General features: G+C 36.7%; 1 protein-coding gene across 1 annotated transcript in view; it reads right to left on the bottom strand.

Annotated features, from left to right (window-relative positions):
• The window catches only part of LOC150090765 (integrin alpha-PS1-like), a 373,692-nt gene that overhangs the window by 272,045 nt on the left and 83,813 nt on the right, over positions 1-17,834 (bottom strand). The window contains exon 7 of the mRNA XM_090379991.1: positions 17,143-17,227. Coding sequence (XP_090236117.1) covers positions 17,143-17,227 — 85 coding nt within the window. The remainder of the gene's footprint in view (positions 1-17,142; positions 17,228-17,834) is intronic.

Raw genomic sequence — 17,834 nt, 5'->3', positions numbered from 1 at the left:
CAAATTAATGCCTGACTTTATTAGGAGATGAAGTTCAATTGTATTCATTTTTTTTTTTTTTTTTTTTTAAATCTGATTATACAAGCCTATTAATCCTAGGTAGTGAAATATTTCTTGTATGTTACTTTCTTCACTTAAAATGTTTTCCAAAACAAAAGCATATTGAATATTAGTTTGAGACTTAAAGGCTACTTTTCTTTGGTTTATAAAGGCTGGATAATCTAGTAGTAAATGCTTAACTGTTTGTTGTACATGGCACTGATTACACTGAGGTGGTTCTTCGGCTCTAAGCAGATAAGAATGAGTAAGATGTGTGTGTGTGTCCTATCCTTAACCTGCCAAGGGTTACTTCTTTGCAGACCTGTCTTTCATTTGTTTTCCACTGTTTTAAAACTGGTTTAATTTGAAAAAGTTTATTATAGGTTTGTTCCATATTTTTTGCCACTGTTCCTTGCTATTCACTTTGATGCTACATCTGTAGTCTGTAAATGGTACTTTGGTGGTTGATGGTATGATGCTGTTGCCGTTTTTGCTGCATTCATGCTTGAATTTGTCTAAAAGTCTGATAGAAATTCTTTGAGTTGCACTGTATTGCTTGCATTACACTGAGGGAGTCCATGAAGATCAGACTATGGGGTAATCTTTGGTGCCATAATTGGTCCACTGCTAACTTCACAGCTTGCAGTTCAGCTGTAAATATGCTACATTCTGTTGGGAGAAGTTGGGTTATTGTAGTATCAGAGAAAACTGCTGCCGGGCCTACTTTTGTATCAGTTTTCAATCCATCCATATATATTTGTGTATAGTGTGGATATTTCTCTAGACAGGCAGCATGTAGTTGTGGAAAGCTGTTTCCTGGTAGGAAATATCTTCCCCAGTTATGGAAGTAGATATCACAAACTGGTGATATTGTATCCCAAGGTGGTCTTGGTGCATTTTGTATGCCAGCTAATTTGTTAAAATCAAGAGACCAAATTGGAAGTAGCTCCTCAATGCGTATGTTTGCTGGTTTGTTTGCTGTTGGATGTATTCTGCACATATTTTCCCATATTGGTGCATATGTTTTGTACACAGAATGATTTGGAATACACTTTATTTTAGCTGCATAAGATATGTTATTTCGTTTTTAGGAGCATTAGCAACTAAGGCCATATTGCTCTGGGATATGCGGTGGTTATTCCCTGACCTTTCCGCATCCTCCATATTTGGTGGTGACGCTGCATAAGATAAAAGTAGTACTTATCTTCTAAGGTGGAGTGGTGGTTCATAGGCTTCAGCATAGAGACTTTGAATTGGAGAAGTATGATATGCTCCTAGGGCTATGCATAGTGCATTATGGTGTATAGTCAAACCATCTTAAGGTACTGGGTTTTGCAGAGCTGTAAACTGGTGCTCCGTAATCGAGTCTGGATCTTATCAAGGTTCTATACAGATGTAACAAAGTGTACCTGTCTGCTCCCCGTGTCATTGCAGATATAACTCTCAGGATATTCAATTTCTTTAGACAGTTTGTAAGTTGTGCTGGATGTTATTGGGATTAGTTGTTCTCCTAGCTTTAGTTCTAGGTCTGGGTGTAAGTTTCTTTTCCGACAAAAGTATATTCCAACTGTCTTTTGCTTAGAGGACGTTTGGAGGTTGAGGACTCGGCTTATCACCAATATCATGAACTCCTGTCTAAACACTGGCTGTGTCCCAGAGCCATGGAAACTGGCCAACTTGAAAATTTTGCTAAAATCTTCGATAAACCTGCGAAAGCATCAACATCGTATTGCCCCATCACACTTCTCGCCGTTTTAGAGAAAGTACTAGAGAAGCTAATTGTATCAAGATTTAAAAATTATTATACTTCCAGAAATCTATCTGTTCCTTTAATACTGTTTCTGCTTCAAATTCTAAATATGTCCTCGGTCTTTTAGTGGACTTCAAAGAGGCCTTTGACACCCTGTGGTGGCAAAGTGTCCTGGTGAGGTTCCAAGAGGCCAGGGTCTCAGCTCCTTTGTACCGGTTGGCTACAGATTATTTCAACAACAGAAACCTTGTTGTCTCCTCGGGCAACTTAAATCTAAACAGACCGCCTGTTGTTAAACTTAATAATCAAAGCATCAAACTAGAAAGAACATACAAAAATCTTGGAGTAATGTTCGATCATAAACTCTTTCATTCAACATCTAAAGTATATTTTGAAGAAGATTAAGGCTTTAACAGGAAAAATATTCAAAATTAGTAAAAACATTTGAGATATAAAATCAAGTACATTAAAGCTATACTATAAAAGTTTATTTTTGCCTATCATATGCTATGCAGCAGGTGCATGGGTCTTTAGGGTGGTTAATAGCATGGTGAAAAAATATCTTATCCAATCTCTTATCTGATGTGGTTACAAAGGAACTGAATGCAAAAAATAATTTCGATATCATATACTTGGATTTCAGGAAAGCTTTTGACACCTTTACGCATGGAAGACTACTATACAAATTGGAGCAGGATGGTATTAAGGGTAAATTGCTACAATGGATAAAAGGACGGTTGAGTGGGAGAAGACAGAGGGTAGCAATCGATCGGTGCTGCTCTTCGTGGACTGTTATTGGAATTAATGGTACTAATAGTGGAGTCCCACAGGGTTCGGTGTTGGATCCACTGTTATTTTGTATGTTTATCAATGATATTGTTGAAGGTATATCAGACTTAGTATCGAAGTTTGCAGATGATACAAAGGTTGGCAGGGTTGTTAATGACAGTAATGGCAGTGTGCTGCTGCAACAGGATCTAGAAAATTTGGGCAGATGGGCTGAGAAGTGGCAAATGAAGTTTAACCTTGACAAATGCAAAGTACTGCATATGGGTAGAAGAGAAACATACTAACTGTGTGGTACTACACTTAAGGTGGTAGAAAATGAAAAAGACCTGGAAGTAATTGTGCAGTCAAATATGAAGTTTTCTGAGCAATGCAGCCAGGCTGCCAAGGCAGGTCAAGGGATGTTGTCAATGATATACAGGAATTTTGTTAGCAGGGAAAAGGAGGTGATTGTCCCTCTGTATAAGGCAGTGGTCAGGCCAAGCCTTGAGTACTGCGTGCAATTCTTGAGCCCTCATTTTAGTAAGGATGTAGATTTGTTTGAGCATGTACAGAGAAAGGCAACAAGATTGGTGAGGAGAATGAAGGGATCCTCTCACCAGGAGAGGCTTAAATTCTGCAAATTGCAGCAGCTGGAGACTAGGCACCTGTGAGGTGATCTGATTGAGGTAATAGATACTACAGACTGCAGTATGTAATAGATATGGAAGTCTGTTCCACCAACCAACCAACCAGCGGGTGGTTGGTTGGTTGGTGGAACAGACTTCCATCCCTTGTTGTGGAAGCTGATAGCCTAAATAAATTTAAGGCTCAGCTGGACAGGTATTTCAAACGAACGGAGGGGTGAAGTGGAAAGGTTTTTTTTTTTTTTTTTTTTTTGACTGATGCTGCATAAGCTTGCTTTCTTGCATCATATGCCTCTACTAATGCTAATATCACTGAAGAAGGGATCCCCAGCTAATACTGGTAACTATACATTGAACATGGATTTATTTGAAAAGGAGGATGTTGCTAGATTGAGATCTGATTTTATGAAAAACTGCAATTGGAATGCTGCTCTTTTGGGCAGGTTACCTATAGTTTTATTCCTAATGTCTCTGAATAGACTAAGCCAGTGGTTCTCAAACTTTTTAATGTGAAGGCACCCTAAATCCATTATGAAAACTGCCTGGCACCCCCAACACCGGGTGCAATGGGCGCTTGCAGAATATTTTGTAAGGTGGTACTCTTTCAAATACAGTGTACACGTCGGACGGCTCAGCTGTTCCATATATGTACTGCAATGTGGTCAGCAATTATTTCATGACGACTTCTAATTTACACAGTTGCATGAAATTCAACGACCTTTTGTAGCGATGGCCATGATGTGAGCTGATGCTCAATTTCATGTTGCAGCACCTCTATAAAGAATAAGTGGCACCTTAGGGTGCTGTGGCAACCACTTTGAGAACTACTGCACTAAGGAGTTAAAATGGTTTTGTCCCGGCTTAAATGTCACATTTATGATTACAGGTCATGAGAGTATAAACTCCAAATTAAATGCACTTGGATTGTCTGCACAGCCTCTCTGCCCTTGTGGAGCCGTTGAGACGGTCGATCATTTAATCCTAGAATGTAACCACTGTTTAGATGTAAGAAATCAGCTTCAGATTTTGACAAATGTATCTAGTCCCGCTCATTTTCCACGGTTGATGGAAACAAGGAAGAATTCCTTGCATTTCTCCGATTTTGAAGAAAATGCATTTACGTCTCCTAAACACTTTAAAAGTGTTTAGGAGACGTAAATGCATTGTAAATGTTAATCCTTAATGAGGTGTTACACCAAAGAGTTTATAAGGTTTTCTTGGCTCCGAGTTTCACTGAGTCTTTTATTGTAAATTGCCCATAACTGTTGTTGAAATTTAAATCTTGTGTTTATGAGAAGAGTGCTGTTAATGATATATATTATAAGTATCGAATTTTAATGACTATATACAAGACCAAATGTATTAATTTTCAGGAAACTTCGTTCCAGAAGATAGTGTTTAAAATACTAATGCTTTCTTGCTGTTGACATTTATTGTGAATATTTTTCTTTGGAGACATGGCTGTTAATGTTACTTCCTGTACTGTAGACTTGTATATAATTTTCATTGACACTGTTTGGTTGCTACCTTTGCAGATCTATTCAAATATGTCAAGTATCTTTAGATTAGAGTTTAAATGTAATAGAATATAGTTCACTATACACTATTTCTTTTTACTATTGTAAACTTTTCTCTTCTATTTCAGGGGATGTCTATTCTTCTTCCCCTTATCTTCTATCCAACTTTCCCTTCCCTTTCCTTCCAATCCCCATACTTCTCATTCTTATCTCCACTTCCTTTCCCTAAACACCTTGGGGCTCCCAGGCTTGCCTGATAGCCTCAGTAGGTGCCTCTGGTAATAAAGTTGTTCCCGGCAGTGAAGTCACCAGGTGCCAGCACTCAACACTCAACATAACACCACATCTACACACACACACACACACACACACACACACACACACACACACTTGCCAGCCTTGGCTTTTTGTCTTTCAGATGCTACAGCAGTATATAGGGGGAAACCCTGGAGAACCACAATTAAAACAAACACACCTTGACCTTGTCTTTTGCTTAAAGAGTCCAAAGCCATTGTTTTGGGTCCATGTTATTACTTTATTGATTGTTGATTGCAGTTAGCATTCTATTGTTCGCATATTTTGAAAGTGACAAGAAATGCTGAAATCATCAACAAAGTGCTGCATCTATAGTACTCGGTATGTTTTTAGCTATTGAGTTGATTTTTATGGCAAACAGGGTAGCACCATACTGATCCATGTGGCACTCCTTGTATAAAGACCTGCGATAGTGGGGTTAATATCCAAACCTGGAAAGTTTGTTGTTGCAAAAAATTTCGGATATATATTGGAAGATGTCCATCTCATTCCAAAGTTATAAATGTCTCTAGGTATTCCACATCTCCATGCAGTGTCGTGTGCTTTTTCTATATCAAAACACATCGTTACTAGATATTGTTTTCTTATGAAAGCATTTCTTATGTTTTATGTTGTTTTCTGCTTCATACATTAAGTCTAAAGTGAACCTGTTCTTTCTGAAACCACATAGTTGTATTTAGTAAGTTATGGGTTTCTAAAAATCAAATTAGTCGAGCATTTACCAATTTTTAAGTATTTTTCCAAGGCAGCTAATTAAGGCTATTGGGATTCGGATTTGTGGATCTTTATTTGGTTTTGGAAAGGCTAAGACTATTGTGTGATGCCACTGATTTGGAAAGGAATTTTCTAGGTTGTACCATCATGTATACTATTTCATCTGAACCCGCTGCACTTTGCCTCATCTCTGAAATGGCTTTATGAAGTTCTCTGAAAGTGAAAGGTTGGTTATATGATTTGTTACTTTTACTGGAGAAATTCAATTATATGTTTCTGTATTTGCTTTATGTTTTTGGAAACCTGGTTCATAGGAGAGCTGGTTCTACTGCTTGATATTTTTTCCAAGGTTCTACCAAGAGCATTGGCTATGTCTTCAGGCTTTGCTATATCTTTTCCATTCCATTTTATAAAAGGAGGAGAAATTCTTTGGTATTTGTTGTTTATTTTATTTATTTTGTCCCAAATCTTCCTGCTGTCTGTTTTTCTATAATTGTAGATGCAAAAAGAATCAAAGATTCTTTTTTACTGATCTTAGTATTATGTCTGACATTTGCCTTTTGAATTGTATCAGGTTAGTTGGGGTAGGGTATCTTCGGAAATTATTCCATATACCTTGATTTTCTCTTGTTTTGCTAGTACATTCATCATTCCACAACTTTTGATGTACGGGAAACTTTGAAGAAGTTTTTGGTATTGTTAGTTTTGCAATATGGAGGACTTATCAGTTACATATTTCACTGCAGAGTCAATTGAAACCTGTTGGATTTGCTGCTCTTCTAATACGGCCAGCTGCTTAGATCTTGCCCAGTTTGTCTTATCTAATCTCCACTTTGGAGTTCTTTCCAGTTGACAAGGGGTCGATTCATTTAAAATAAACTTTACTGGAAAATTATCACTACCTGGTGGGGGTCTAGGAAAGTTTATCGCCAGCAATTAGCATTAGCAGAGGCATTTGATGCAAGAAAGCAAGCTTATGCAGCATCAGCCAAAAAAAAAAAAAAAAAACCCACTTCCACTTCACCTCTCTGTTCTTTCAAAATAGCTGTCCAGCTGAGCCTTAAACTTATTTAGGCTATCAACCTCCACCACAAGGGATGGGAGTCTGTTCCACCAACCAACCACCCGCTGGCTAAAGGCAAATTTCCGCACGTCTATCCTACATCTGTCTTTCCTCAATTTGAATTTATGCCCTCTCAGGTGATTTTTCTGAGCTAGAGGAAGAATCCCATCAGCATTGAGCATGCTTAAACCATTCAAGGCTTTATACACCTCTATCAGATCACCTCGCTGGTGCCTAGTCTCCAGACACTGTAATTTGCAAAACTTAAGCCTTTCTTCGTAAGAGCACCCCTTTGTTCCATTCACTAATCTTGTTGCCCTTCTCTGTACTCGTTCCAGCAGCTCTATATCCTAGAGCCTTTGTATAAGGCAATGGTCAGGCCACTCTAGGTGTGGCCTGACCATTGCCTTATACAAAGGAATAATCACCTCCTTATCCTTGCTGGAAATATTCCTGTATATCATTGACAATACTCCATGAGCTACTCTTGCAGCCCATCTGCACTGCTCAGAGAACTTCATATCTGCCTGCACAACCACCCCCAAGTCCCTTTCATTCTCTACCACTGTCAGTGTAGTACCACAGAGTTGATACGTTGCTCTGGGGTTGCTGTTTCCCATGTGTAGTACTTTACATTTGTCAATGTTAAACTTCATTTGCCACCTCTCAGCCCATCTGCTCAACCTTTCCAGATCCTGTTGCAGCAGCATAGTGTCAGTAGTGTCCTTGACAACCCTGCCAACCTTTGTATCGTCTGCAAACTTGGACATTAAGCTTGATATCCCATCATCAATATCATTTATAAATATAGAAAACAATAATGGACCCAACACTGAGCCCTGAGGGACTCCACTAATAACATTAGTCCACGATGAGCAGTGTCCACTGATTACCACTCTCTGTCTTCTCCCCCTCAACCACCCCTTTATCCATAGCAGCAATTTGCCTCCAATGTCACACTGCTCCAATTTGTGTAGCAGTCTTCCATGTGCAACAGTATCAAAAGCCTTTCTAAGATCCAAGTATATAATATCAAAGTTATTCCCTGCATCCAGTTCTTTTGTGACTGCATCATAGTATCCAATCAAGTTGGTCAGGCAAGACTTCCCCTTAACAAAACCATGCTGTGTCTGAGCTATAACTGAAGTCTTGTCTAAATGATCCTGCAGTGCTTCTTTAACCAGTGCCTCCATTAAATTTCCTGGAACAGAAGTTAAGCTCACAGGTCTATAATTACTTGTGTCAGCCTTTGATCCTCCTTTGTGAATTGGGGTCACATTTGCACATTTCCAGTCTATGGGTACCTCCCCTGAGTCCAAGGAAGCTCTCATAATTATGGCTAAGGGTTTGCTTACTTCCTTTGCTGCCTCCTTTAATATAACTGGATAGATCCCATCCACCCCAGGTGCCTTTCTTGTGTTTATCTTCAACAGTTTCTCCTCCACTTTACTCCCAGTTATTTCAAGATTCTGTAGCTTACTGCTAGAGTTGAATACACCTCTGACATTCCCCACGCTGAATAACTCCTCATGTGTGAATGTCGATGCAAAATATTCATTTAGTTCGTTAGCTACCTGAGCAGGATCATCAACAGTTGACCCATCAATATCAAGTGGACCAATCTGATTCATCCCCTTCCTTCTAGAGTTTACATAAGTAAAGAACTCTTTGCTGTTTTTCTTTGCATCCCTCGCCAAAGATTTCTCGTAATCTGCCTTCGCCTGCCTAACCTCCTTTGTAACTTGGTTGCATATCAACTTGTATCTATCATAGGCTTCTGTGTCATGTGTTAATTTGTAAGTATCCCATGCAATTTACCGCCACGTCAGTTTATCGCATTTTACCGTCTAGAAGCAATGAGGTGTGTTTGGTCAAATCATAAAAAGTTCTTTTTTATTTAAGTTTCTGCCTTAAGCTATGATTAGCATATTTTTGGAATTCTATGAACTGTGAGGGAATAGTACAGAAATAAAAAAAAACATGTATGAAAATATGTAATGTAATAGGTAGATTATGTATTTAATAGTTACATGTATCACAAAAGTAGTAAAAAATCCATTATTTGAACAATATAACAATTGGTTAATTTTAAACTAAACTAATTATAACATTACGTATGTCATAGTACACTGCAAAAATTCGAAAAGAATGTTTATGCAATCTTCAGAATCAGTCACATTGGGATAATTCCTAAGAAACTCTAATATTTACAACACAGTATGTACATTATTAATAAGAAATATTATGCACTATACCTCTTAGATAATCAACAATATCACCCCGTTCATTGTATGCACTAACAAGCCTTTTAATTCGTTCATCACAATCGCGATACTTCTTTTTTTTGTTGCCCGGATCACTTTCACTTAAATATTGTTCAATGCACATTTCGTTAACACTTTGTTCTTTTTTAATGCAATCGATAAATTTCCAAATGTTGGGATGATAAGCAGCGACTTGTTCCTCAAATCCTCTATGCCACCCTTCAACATTCTTGGTAATCCTTCAAGAACAAGCTGGCATATTCTTGGTAATCCTTCAAGAACAAGCTGGCATATGTTCCACATTTCATGGGAATACAGTGATTCTGGTTATTTGGGCCACCAGTTAATCAGGGCAGCCGTTTATTTGGGGCAAATCTTAAAAAACAGAACCCAATCAAGAAAATAGCCAGGGTTTACTTTGCTTAATTGGGACAAAATGCCGTTTAATCGGGGCAGGAGACCGCAGCACTGAAGATTACCCTACGAATGTCTCCGACTGTACCACATAGTTCGGTCGGATTTCTGGAGGTCACAACCATAAAACAATAAAAACAATTAGCAGTCACCTGTTTATTGGGCTTTTGTGTTATTGAAATCTATCATAAACTGATAGTAAACTCAATCTTATTGAATTTGCGATAATACCGACAGCTGGAATTCTATGGGTTATTATGGTAAAATGTGTTTACACTTCTATGGAATCTTTAATCATATAAAAAAAATAATTTTCAGAATCTTCTCTTCATTCCTATTTCTAAAGCTTCGTAATTTGTTACTTTGTTCTCACTTGTGCGTATCGTGTTACTTGCAATTTGTGTGTGCCGTGTTCTTTGTTATTGATTGCTTATCTTTTTACCGTTTTAAATTTTAACCCCCACTCCCAAATGACAGTGAACAGAAATGTCAAGTAGTTTAGTTAGTATGTACATATTACAGTACGTATTAATTCTTCCGATTATCACGTATATCCTTCCGAATTTCACGTATCATTTAATTTTTTAAATTGGTAAGATAATAAAGGGTAAATTTGTACTTAATATATCTGAATTGAATTAAAATTCAATTCACAAATTTGACCCATTGTATAGTACCATTCACTATACCGTGTAATAAGCACCGATCACAATGATCGGTGCTTATTACACGGTATAGTGAATGGTACTTTACAATGGTGACCCATCATAACATGATTTGATTGTACAGTGAACCAATTGTAAAGGGGGGGAGGCATTGTATTTAGATAAATAAATTTTCTGTTTATACTCCAGGACAACCAAACGGTCAGAGGAGTTCACATGATAGAGAGAATACAAGAAACAGCACCGTATTCAGGAGTCACGGGCTTGAACCTCGGTCACTCAAGGCACGTGTATTTTTAACTATTTACATGAAACTTCGAATAATTGGGGCAGCCGCTTAATTGGACCAAAATGCACTAGTCCCGATGTGTTCCAAATAACCAGAATCGACTGTACTTTTGTGGTCGACGAAGATGTCGTCTGGTTGGGCGTCCAATCCATGTATCCTCAAAATAATCAAATAATCAACAACTTCTTGCGATTCTGGAGGAAAAACACCATTTTCACACATGACCGTCACAATTGCAATTGCTGCCAAAATTCACATATTTAAAGCAAAATTAGCATCAGTTTCATAACGTTGTTTCAATCCATTATTCTGAATGGAACAAAAAATACATTGTGAAAAGTGGAAAAAACAACCCCGTTGCGAAGTGTCAGGAAAAACTTTTCTGCAAGCATTCATCATCACCGTCTCAAAATCTATAGTTATTGATTGCGGGGGACATAGCCAGTTCCAATACTTTCAGCTGCTGTAGTAGAGATACATATGTTTCCTCGGACTTGTTAGGCAATAATGCATAAACTAATGGAAGCGATATTTTGTCCTTGAATCCATGTGTCGTATACAGCTGATAAAGTAAGGGAACAGTTTTGAAAGTCCCATCGGCATACCAGTGTTCACTTCGCGCTAACAACTGCAAATTTCTTTTTGTACTGAAAATTAACATATGATTGTCCTCGGGTCCAGAATCAAATTGTAGAAACAATTCTCCATTGCATGATGTTTTATATTCTTCTGTAAAAACAAAATCTCTACGATACGTTGGAAGAACTGGGCCATCCAAATTTTGATTTCTTATATTTCGGATCATTCGTTTCATTGTATCTACACTTAGAAGCTTAGGGGCTGCTGCTTGGCTACAGATTCTTGAAACATTTGGAATAATACTATGAGGCGTATTATTTGTTGTTTCTGCATAAGTTGGAATGGTATCAAGAAGTTGTGCTGCCTCAACTCCTGCTGCGTCTCCACAATGATTCTGCTGCTTCCATGTTTTAACGATGGTGTTATCTACCGTAGTAACTCGAGCGGCACATTTGGTTTTTTGGTAATTTTGACACTTACGATGAATTTTTGTTTCATTTTGCCTGTCTTTATAAAACAAATGTCCACTAAAGCACAATTTCGGTTTTCCTTTTTCTGATTTCAAAAATTCCATCGACATGATGCGTTCACAAACTCAAAAGGATGAAAAATAAACTCAAAATAAGAAAATGTTGTGATTGTAAGAGATTATAAATATATAAGTACCTCCCTAATCGGCATGCCCTACCCCCACCCCCCTAAAACATGCTACTTAAGTTAATTAAGTAGGTACCTACCTAATTCCAATTTTGGAAAATAACAGGCAATTAAATTAAAGCACCTGCAATGGTATGTATTTCTAGGAAATGTTTACCTAGCATATAACTTCCATTTTTAACTGCACTTAATTCTTAAATAACACATATAGAAAAGCCTTATTTTCATTTTAAAATGACCAATAAATTTATATAAACTATATGTATTGCCTGGCGATAAAATATGCTAGCGATCATTTGTAGGCTATAAATTGTTTATAAACTTAAATTTTCTTAAACTTTCCTAGACTAAGTCTAGGAAAGTTTATCGCCCGCAATTCACTGCCAGAAATTAATTGCTAGCAGTTTACTGCTGAGTTAGTTTATCGCATAAACAATTTATAGCCTACAAATATCGCCAGGCAATACATATAATTTATATAAATTTATTTTTAACTTAAGTAGCATGTTTTATAGGAGTGGTGGTACAGCATGCCGATTAGGGAGGTACTTATATATTTATAATCTCTTACAATCAACAACATTTTCTTATTTTGAGTTTATTTTTCATCCTTTTGAGTTTGTGAACGCATCATGTCGATGGAATTTTTGAAATCAGAAAAAGGAAAACTGAAATTGTGCTTTAGTGGACATTTGTTTTATAAAGACAGGCAAAATGAAACAAAAATTCATTGGAAGTGTCAAAATTACCGAAAAACCAAATGTGCCGCTCGAGTTACTACGGTAGATAACAACATCGTTAAAACATGGAAGGAGCATAATCATTGCGGAGATGCAGCAGGAGTTGAGGCAGCACAACTTCTTGATACCATTCCAACTTATGCAGAAACAACAAATAATAAGTCTCATAGTATTATTTCAAATGTTTCAAGAATCTGTAGCCAAGCAGCAGCCCCTAAGCTTCTAAGTGTAGGTACAATGAAACGAACGATCCCAAATATAAGAAATCGAAATTTTGATGGCCCAGTTCTTCCAACGTATCGTAGAGATTTTGTTTTTACAGAAGAATATAAAACATCATGCAATGGAGAATTGTTTCTACAATTTGATTCTGGACCCGAGGACAATCATATGTTAATTTTCAGTATGAAAAGAAATTTGCAGCTGTTAGCGCGAAGTGAACACTGGTATGCCGATGGGACTTTCAAAACTGTTCCCTTACTTTTTTATCAGCTGTATACGTCACATGGATTCAAGGACAAAATATCGCTTCCATTAGTTTATGCATTATTGCCTAACAAGTCTGAGGAAACGTAAGTATCTCTACTACAGCAGCTGAAAGTATTGGAACTGGCTATGTCCCCGCAATCAATAACTATAGATTTTGAGATGGTGATGATGAATGATTGCAGAAGAGTTTTTCCTGACGCTTCGCAACAGGGTTGGTTTTTCCACTTTTCACAATGTATTTTTCATTCCATTCAAAATAATGGATTGAAACAACGTTATGAAACTGATGCTAATTTTGCTTTAAATATGCAAATTTTGGCAGCAATTGCATTTGTGCCCATTCCAATTGTGACGGTCGTGTGTGAAAATGGTGTTTTTCCTCCAGAATCACAAGAAGTTGTCGATTATTTTGAGGATACATGGATTGGATGTCCAACCAGACGATATCTTCAACCACCAAAATATTCCCATGAAATGTGGAACGTATGCCAGTTGTTCTTGAAGGATTACCAAGAACGAATAATTTTGTTGAAGGGTGGCATAGAGGATTTGAGGAACAACTCGCTGCTTATCATCCCAACATTTGGAAATTTATCGATTGCATTAAAAAATAACAAAGTATTAACGAAATGTGCATTGAACAATATTTAAGTGAAAGTGATCTGGGCAACAAAAAAAAAGAAGTATCGCGATTGTGATGAACAAATTAAAAGGCTTGTTAGTGCATACGATGAACGGGGTGATATTGTTGATTATCTAAGAGGTATAGCACATAATATTTCTTATTAATAATGTACATACTTGTAAATATTACAGTTTCTTAGTAATTAATTATCCCAACGTGACTGATTCTGAAGATTGCATAAACATTCATTTTGAATTTTTGCAGTGTACTATGACATACCTAATGTTATAATTAGTTTAGTTTAAAATTAACCAATTGTTATATTGTTCAAATAATGGATTTTTTACTATTTTTGTGATACACGTAACTATTAAAATACATAATCTACCTATTAAATTACATATTTCTATACATGTGTTTTTTTTATTTCCATACTATTTCCTCATAGTTCATAGAATTCCAAAAAATATGCTAATCATAACTTAAGGCAGAAACTTAAATAAAAAAGAACTTTTTATGATTTGACCAAATACATCTCATTGCTTCTAGACGGTAAAATGTGATAAACTGACACGTCAGTAAATTGCTGGCAGTAAATTGTTTATGCGATAAACTGACGCAGCGGTAAATTGCTGGCAATCAATTGCTGGCGGTAAATTTTCCAGAATCCACCTGGTGAATCATCGTGAACTGCCCACTCCAATAGAGGGTATAATGAAGGAGTGCATATAGAAAGTTCTATTGCTTTGCTAGTTCCTGTGGATAGACGTATATATGTGGGTGTCCTGTCATTTAAGAGTGTTGGGTTGAGCTTATCTAGTAGTTTTTCTAGAATTTGACCTCTCTTATCTATGTTTATATTTCCCCATAGAGGATTATGGCCATTCATATCTCCCATGATACATAAAGGAGGGAGTAGGTGGACTATCAGGTCTTCTAGTTCTGTATTAACTTATATCTTGGTTTGGTGGCAGGTACATGGTGGCGACTATTACATGAAAATTTACTGCAATGCGTACTGCTATTACCTCTAGATTAGTCTGCAAGGGAACCTGTTGGGTAGGTATACTGGAATTTACTAAGATTGTTACTCCACTATATGCTGCACTGTTGGTAATCCTGTCCTTTCTGTATATATTGTAATCTCTTCTTCTTCTTCTGCAAAAATTTCTAGTATTGTTTCTTTCATCTAATTCTTTTCTTCTACTTCCATGTTGTCCATTTTATTCCCATTTAGTTCAGTGGTTCTATTTTGTTTTGTGGATTTGGTGGTTTCTCTAGTTGGTAGTATCATAATGGGCATGGTTATTGCTTTTTGTTTAGGGTCAATGAGCAGTGAACATGCCCAATCTGAAATTGATTTTTTTGGTGGAATCATTACTTCTGTCTGTGTTTCTATTGTTTTATAATTTCGTGTTACCTGTACATAAGATGGTCTGTTTGTTCTTTGTGGTTGTATTGTTCTTTTAGCTTCTTGATATGTTACATTGTTTTCCACTTTATATTTCTGTATTCTCTTATCTCTCTTGCACTCCTCACATTCTTTCAAGTAGGCATTATGTTCTCCTCCGCAATTGGGACATCATGAATTTTGTTGTTTGTTATCTGGTTTTTAGGAGCACTAGCAACTAAGGCCATATTGCTCTGGGATATAAGGTGGTCATTCCCTGACCTTTCCGCATCCTCCGTATTTGGAACAGGCTTGAACGTAGGTGGTGACAGGCTTGAACCCTAGTCTAATCAAGAAGCGTGTGCTACGCACTGTTGCTCCTTCCCACCTGGCTACGGAGGCACCCTTGAATTTTGTGCTGTACAGTCTTTTTTGTGTATGTTCTAGTGACCCGCATTTTGCACAGATAGCGAGACCTCTGCATACTGCTTGAGAGTGTCCATACTTCTAACACTTAAAACATTGGACAGGGTTTGGAATGTATAGTCTCAGTGGGCAGTTTAGGTATGCAGCTTTTACAGTTTTTGGTGGTTTTGGAGTGTTGAAGGTCAGAATTATATTCGTTATTGGGATAATTTCTCCGTCTCTTTCAATTGTTATTCTTTTGACTTGAATAACCTCTTGATCTTTCAGCTCTTCTTGGATTTCATCTTTGGGAACATTGAGGAGGTCCCATTCAGTAATTAATTCCTCTCAAGGTATTTAGGGTGGAATGAGAAGTCATTGGAATATCTCCAAAAGTTTTTGCTTTCATTAGATGCTCAGCTTGTTTTTGATCTGTCATCTCTACTAGTAGATCCCCTGATTTTAGTCTTCTGACTGTTTTAGGGGAGCTAACTATGCTTTTGAGAGTTTTTGGATTCGAAATGGTGACCAAGTTTCTATGGATTGTTTGTTCTTGGAATTAATAATTAAGAACAGTGGTGCAACTAGAGCAAGCGTCTCTGTCTTTTGTCGCTTAGCTGTACCTGAACCCAATTTGTCTAATTTTCTACTAGTTTGAAGTATCAGAAACATGGTCTGTGCTTGCCATATTTGCTCCTTTTGGCCCTCGGCTGGAGGAATTTTCTTCCAAGGTGGAGGCAGGAGTAGTGCCGCGAGGAGGCCAAACAGTTGAAGTGTTAGTTGGTCAGTGCAACTAAAAATATACAAAAAGGAAAAGAAAGGTGAATTTCTTTATGCATTCTGACTTGTAGTTTTCAAGTATGGAACAGTTTTTAAATGAAACTGTTGAGAGAAAGACAGGAGCTTAAAAATAATGTTATTCACTTATCAAGAGCACTCTATAAGTCGCAGTAACATTGCTTGGCCTTGAAAAACGCTTGACACCCAGGACCAAGCATATGAGTGCTACCAGCCATTAAGAAGAGTATGCAGTCAATGCACTAATATTTAAAATTACCTCTACCACCTATACCTATAAAAGAAGAATCTTCATTATCTGGAATTCATTAAGATTAATAACAACAAACTGTTCATCCCTTTTTTGTGTTTTGCAATTATCTGTTCTTTTATGTTTATAGAACTGCTCAGGAGGTCTCAACATTAAATAAACCAACAATTCACAAAGTTTGCCTCTTTTGGGTGGAGCAAAAATAACTGCAATCATTTCTTTTAATATTATGATGTTATACAGCTAAACTATTATTATGCTGTTTATGCAAAATATGTATAAGTTTACTGCTTTCATTATTATTGTATCATGCTCTAACAATTTTTATATTTAAAATTTATCTTTTTTTTTTTTTAAGGACTATATCTCCTTATAAGAGGGGAATTTATGAAAAATTTGGCATCTGAATAGCAACATTTGTTTGTTTAACTTGTTTTCAACCCTGCCATTAAGTGAAGTATATCTAAACTCTTCAGAGGCTGATCACATTGAAAGAAAAAACATCAAAGCTGAGTATGCTCTAATAACTACTAATCTACATACAATAAAACAAATAAAAAAATTTTGGCCTCAACTTATAAAGCTGCAAATACTGCTCAAAATTCATTGCTAAGGGTAAAGAAGACAATAATCATGCTTGATTTAATTTGTGGGGACTAAAATGAATATCAATTACTTAGTCACGAAAAATTCACTGGAACCTTAAACCAAAATATATAAATGGAAACAGCACGCAAGTACAGTACATATGCCATTATTCTGCTTACCTCTTTGCTATTTATATATAGATACAATGCACCTCCTGCTTTCTTATCATAGTAAAATGGAGCTCCAACAACTAGATCAAGGTACCTAAAAAATTAGTCATGCATTATTAATTCATAGCTTAAGCAATAATAAATTACATACTAATAGTAATAACACATATATATATATATATATATATATATTTTTTTTTTTTTTTTAATTATCTCAATTATATTCAGCTTAAGGTAAGCAGTTCTGAGGTAAGTTCCAGTAAGCATTTATGATTATTGTTAAATGTAATAGATTTGCTTGACAAAAATCAAACAGATCTATTATATTTAACAATAATTCATAAATTTATTCTTTTATTCAGCAGAGCATCCATGATCAGAAGAGTTTACAATTTCACTCTAACTGCTTAATGCAACATATGAATTCAATCACATAACGTGTGCACTGATGATCACATATGCCAACCCAAAAACACAGCCAGTCAATTTCATAAGGGTTTTAATAGATAGGGTGGACATAATTGCGGTACAAGTAAACACATGGGTTGTGTTAGGGTAGCTAAGAATAGAAACAGGTGCATGTATACCTGCGTGTACACCAATGCTAGGAGTTTGGTAAATAAATTTGATGAATGATATTAAGAGTAGGAGACCGGCGGAATTACTTAGCAAGTACAGGTCACTGTTGAAAAAAAGCCGTG

Source organism: Mastigoproctus giganteus, chromosome 1 (assembly GCF_048544385.1).
Source record: "Mastigoproctus giganteus isolate SK-2022 chromosome 1, ASM4854438v1, whole genome shotgun sequence".
NCBI lineage: Eukaryota > Metazoa > Arthropoda > Arachnida > Uropygi > Thelyphonidae > Mastigoproctus > Mastigoproctus giganteus.
Note: the sequence above shows the minus strand (reverse complement) of the source record. Positions and strands in the feature narration are given on the sequence as shown.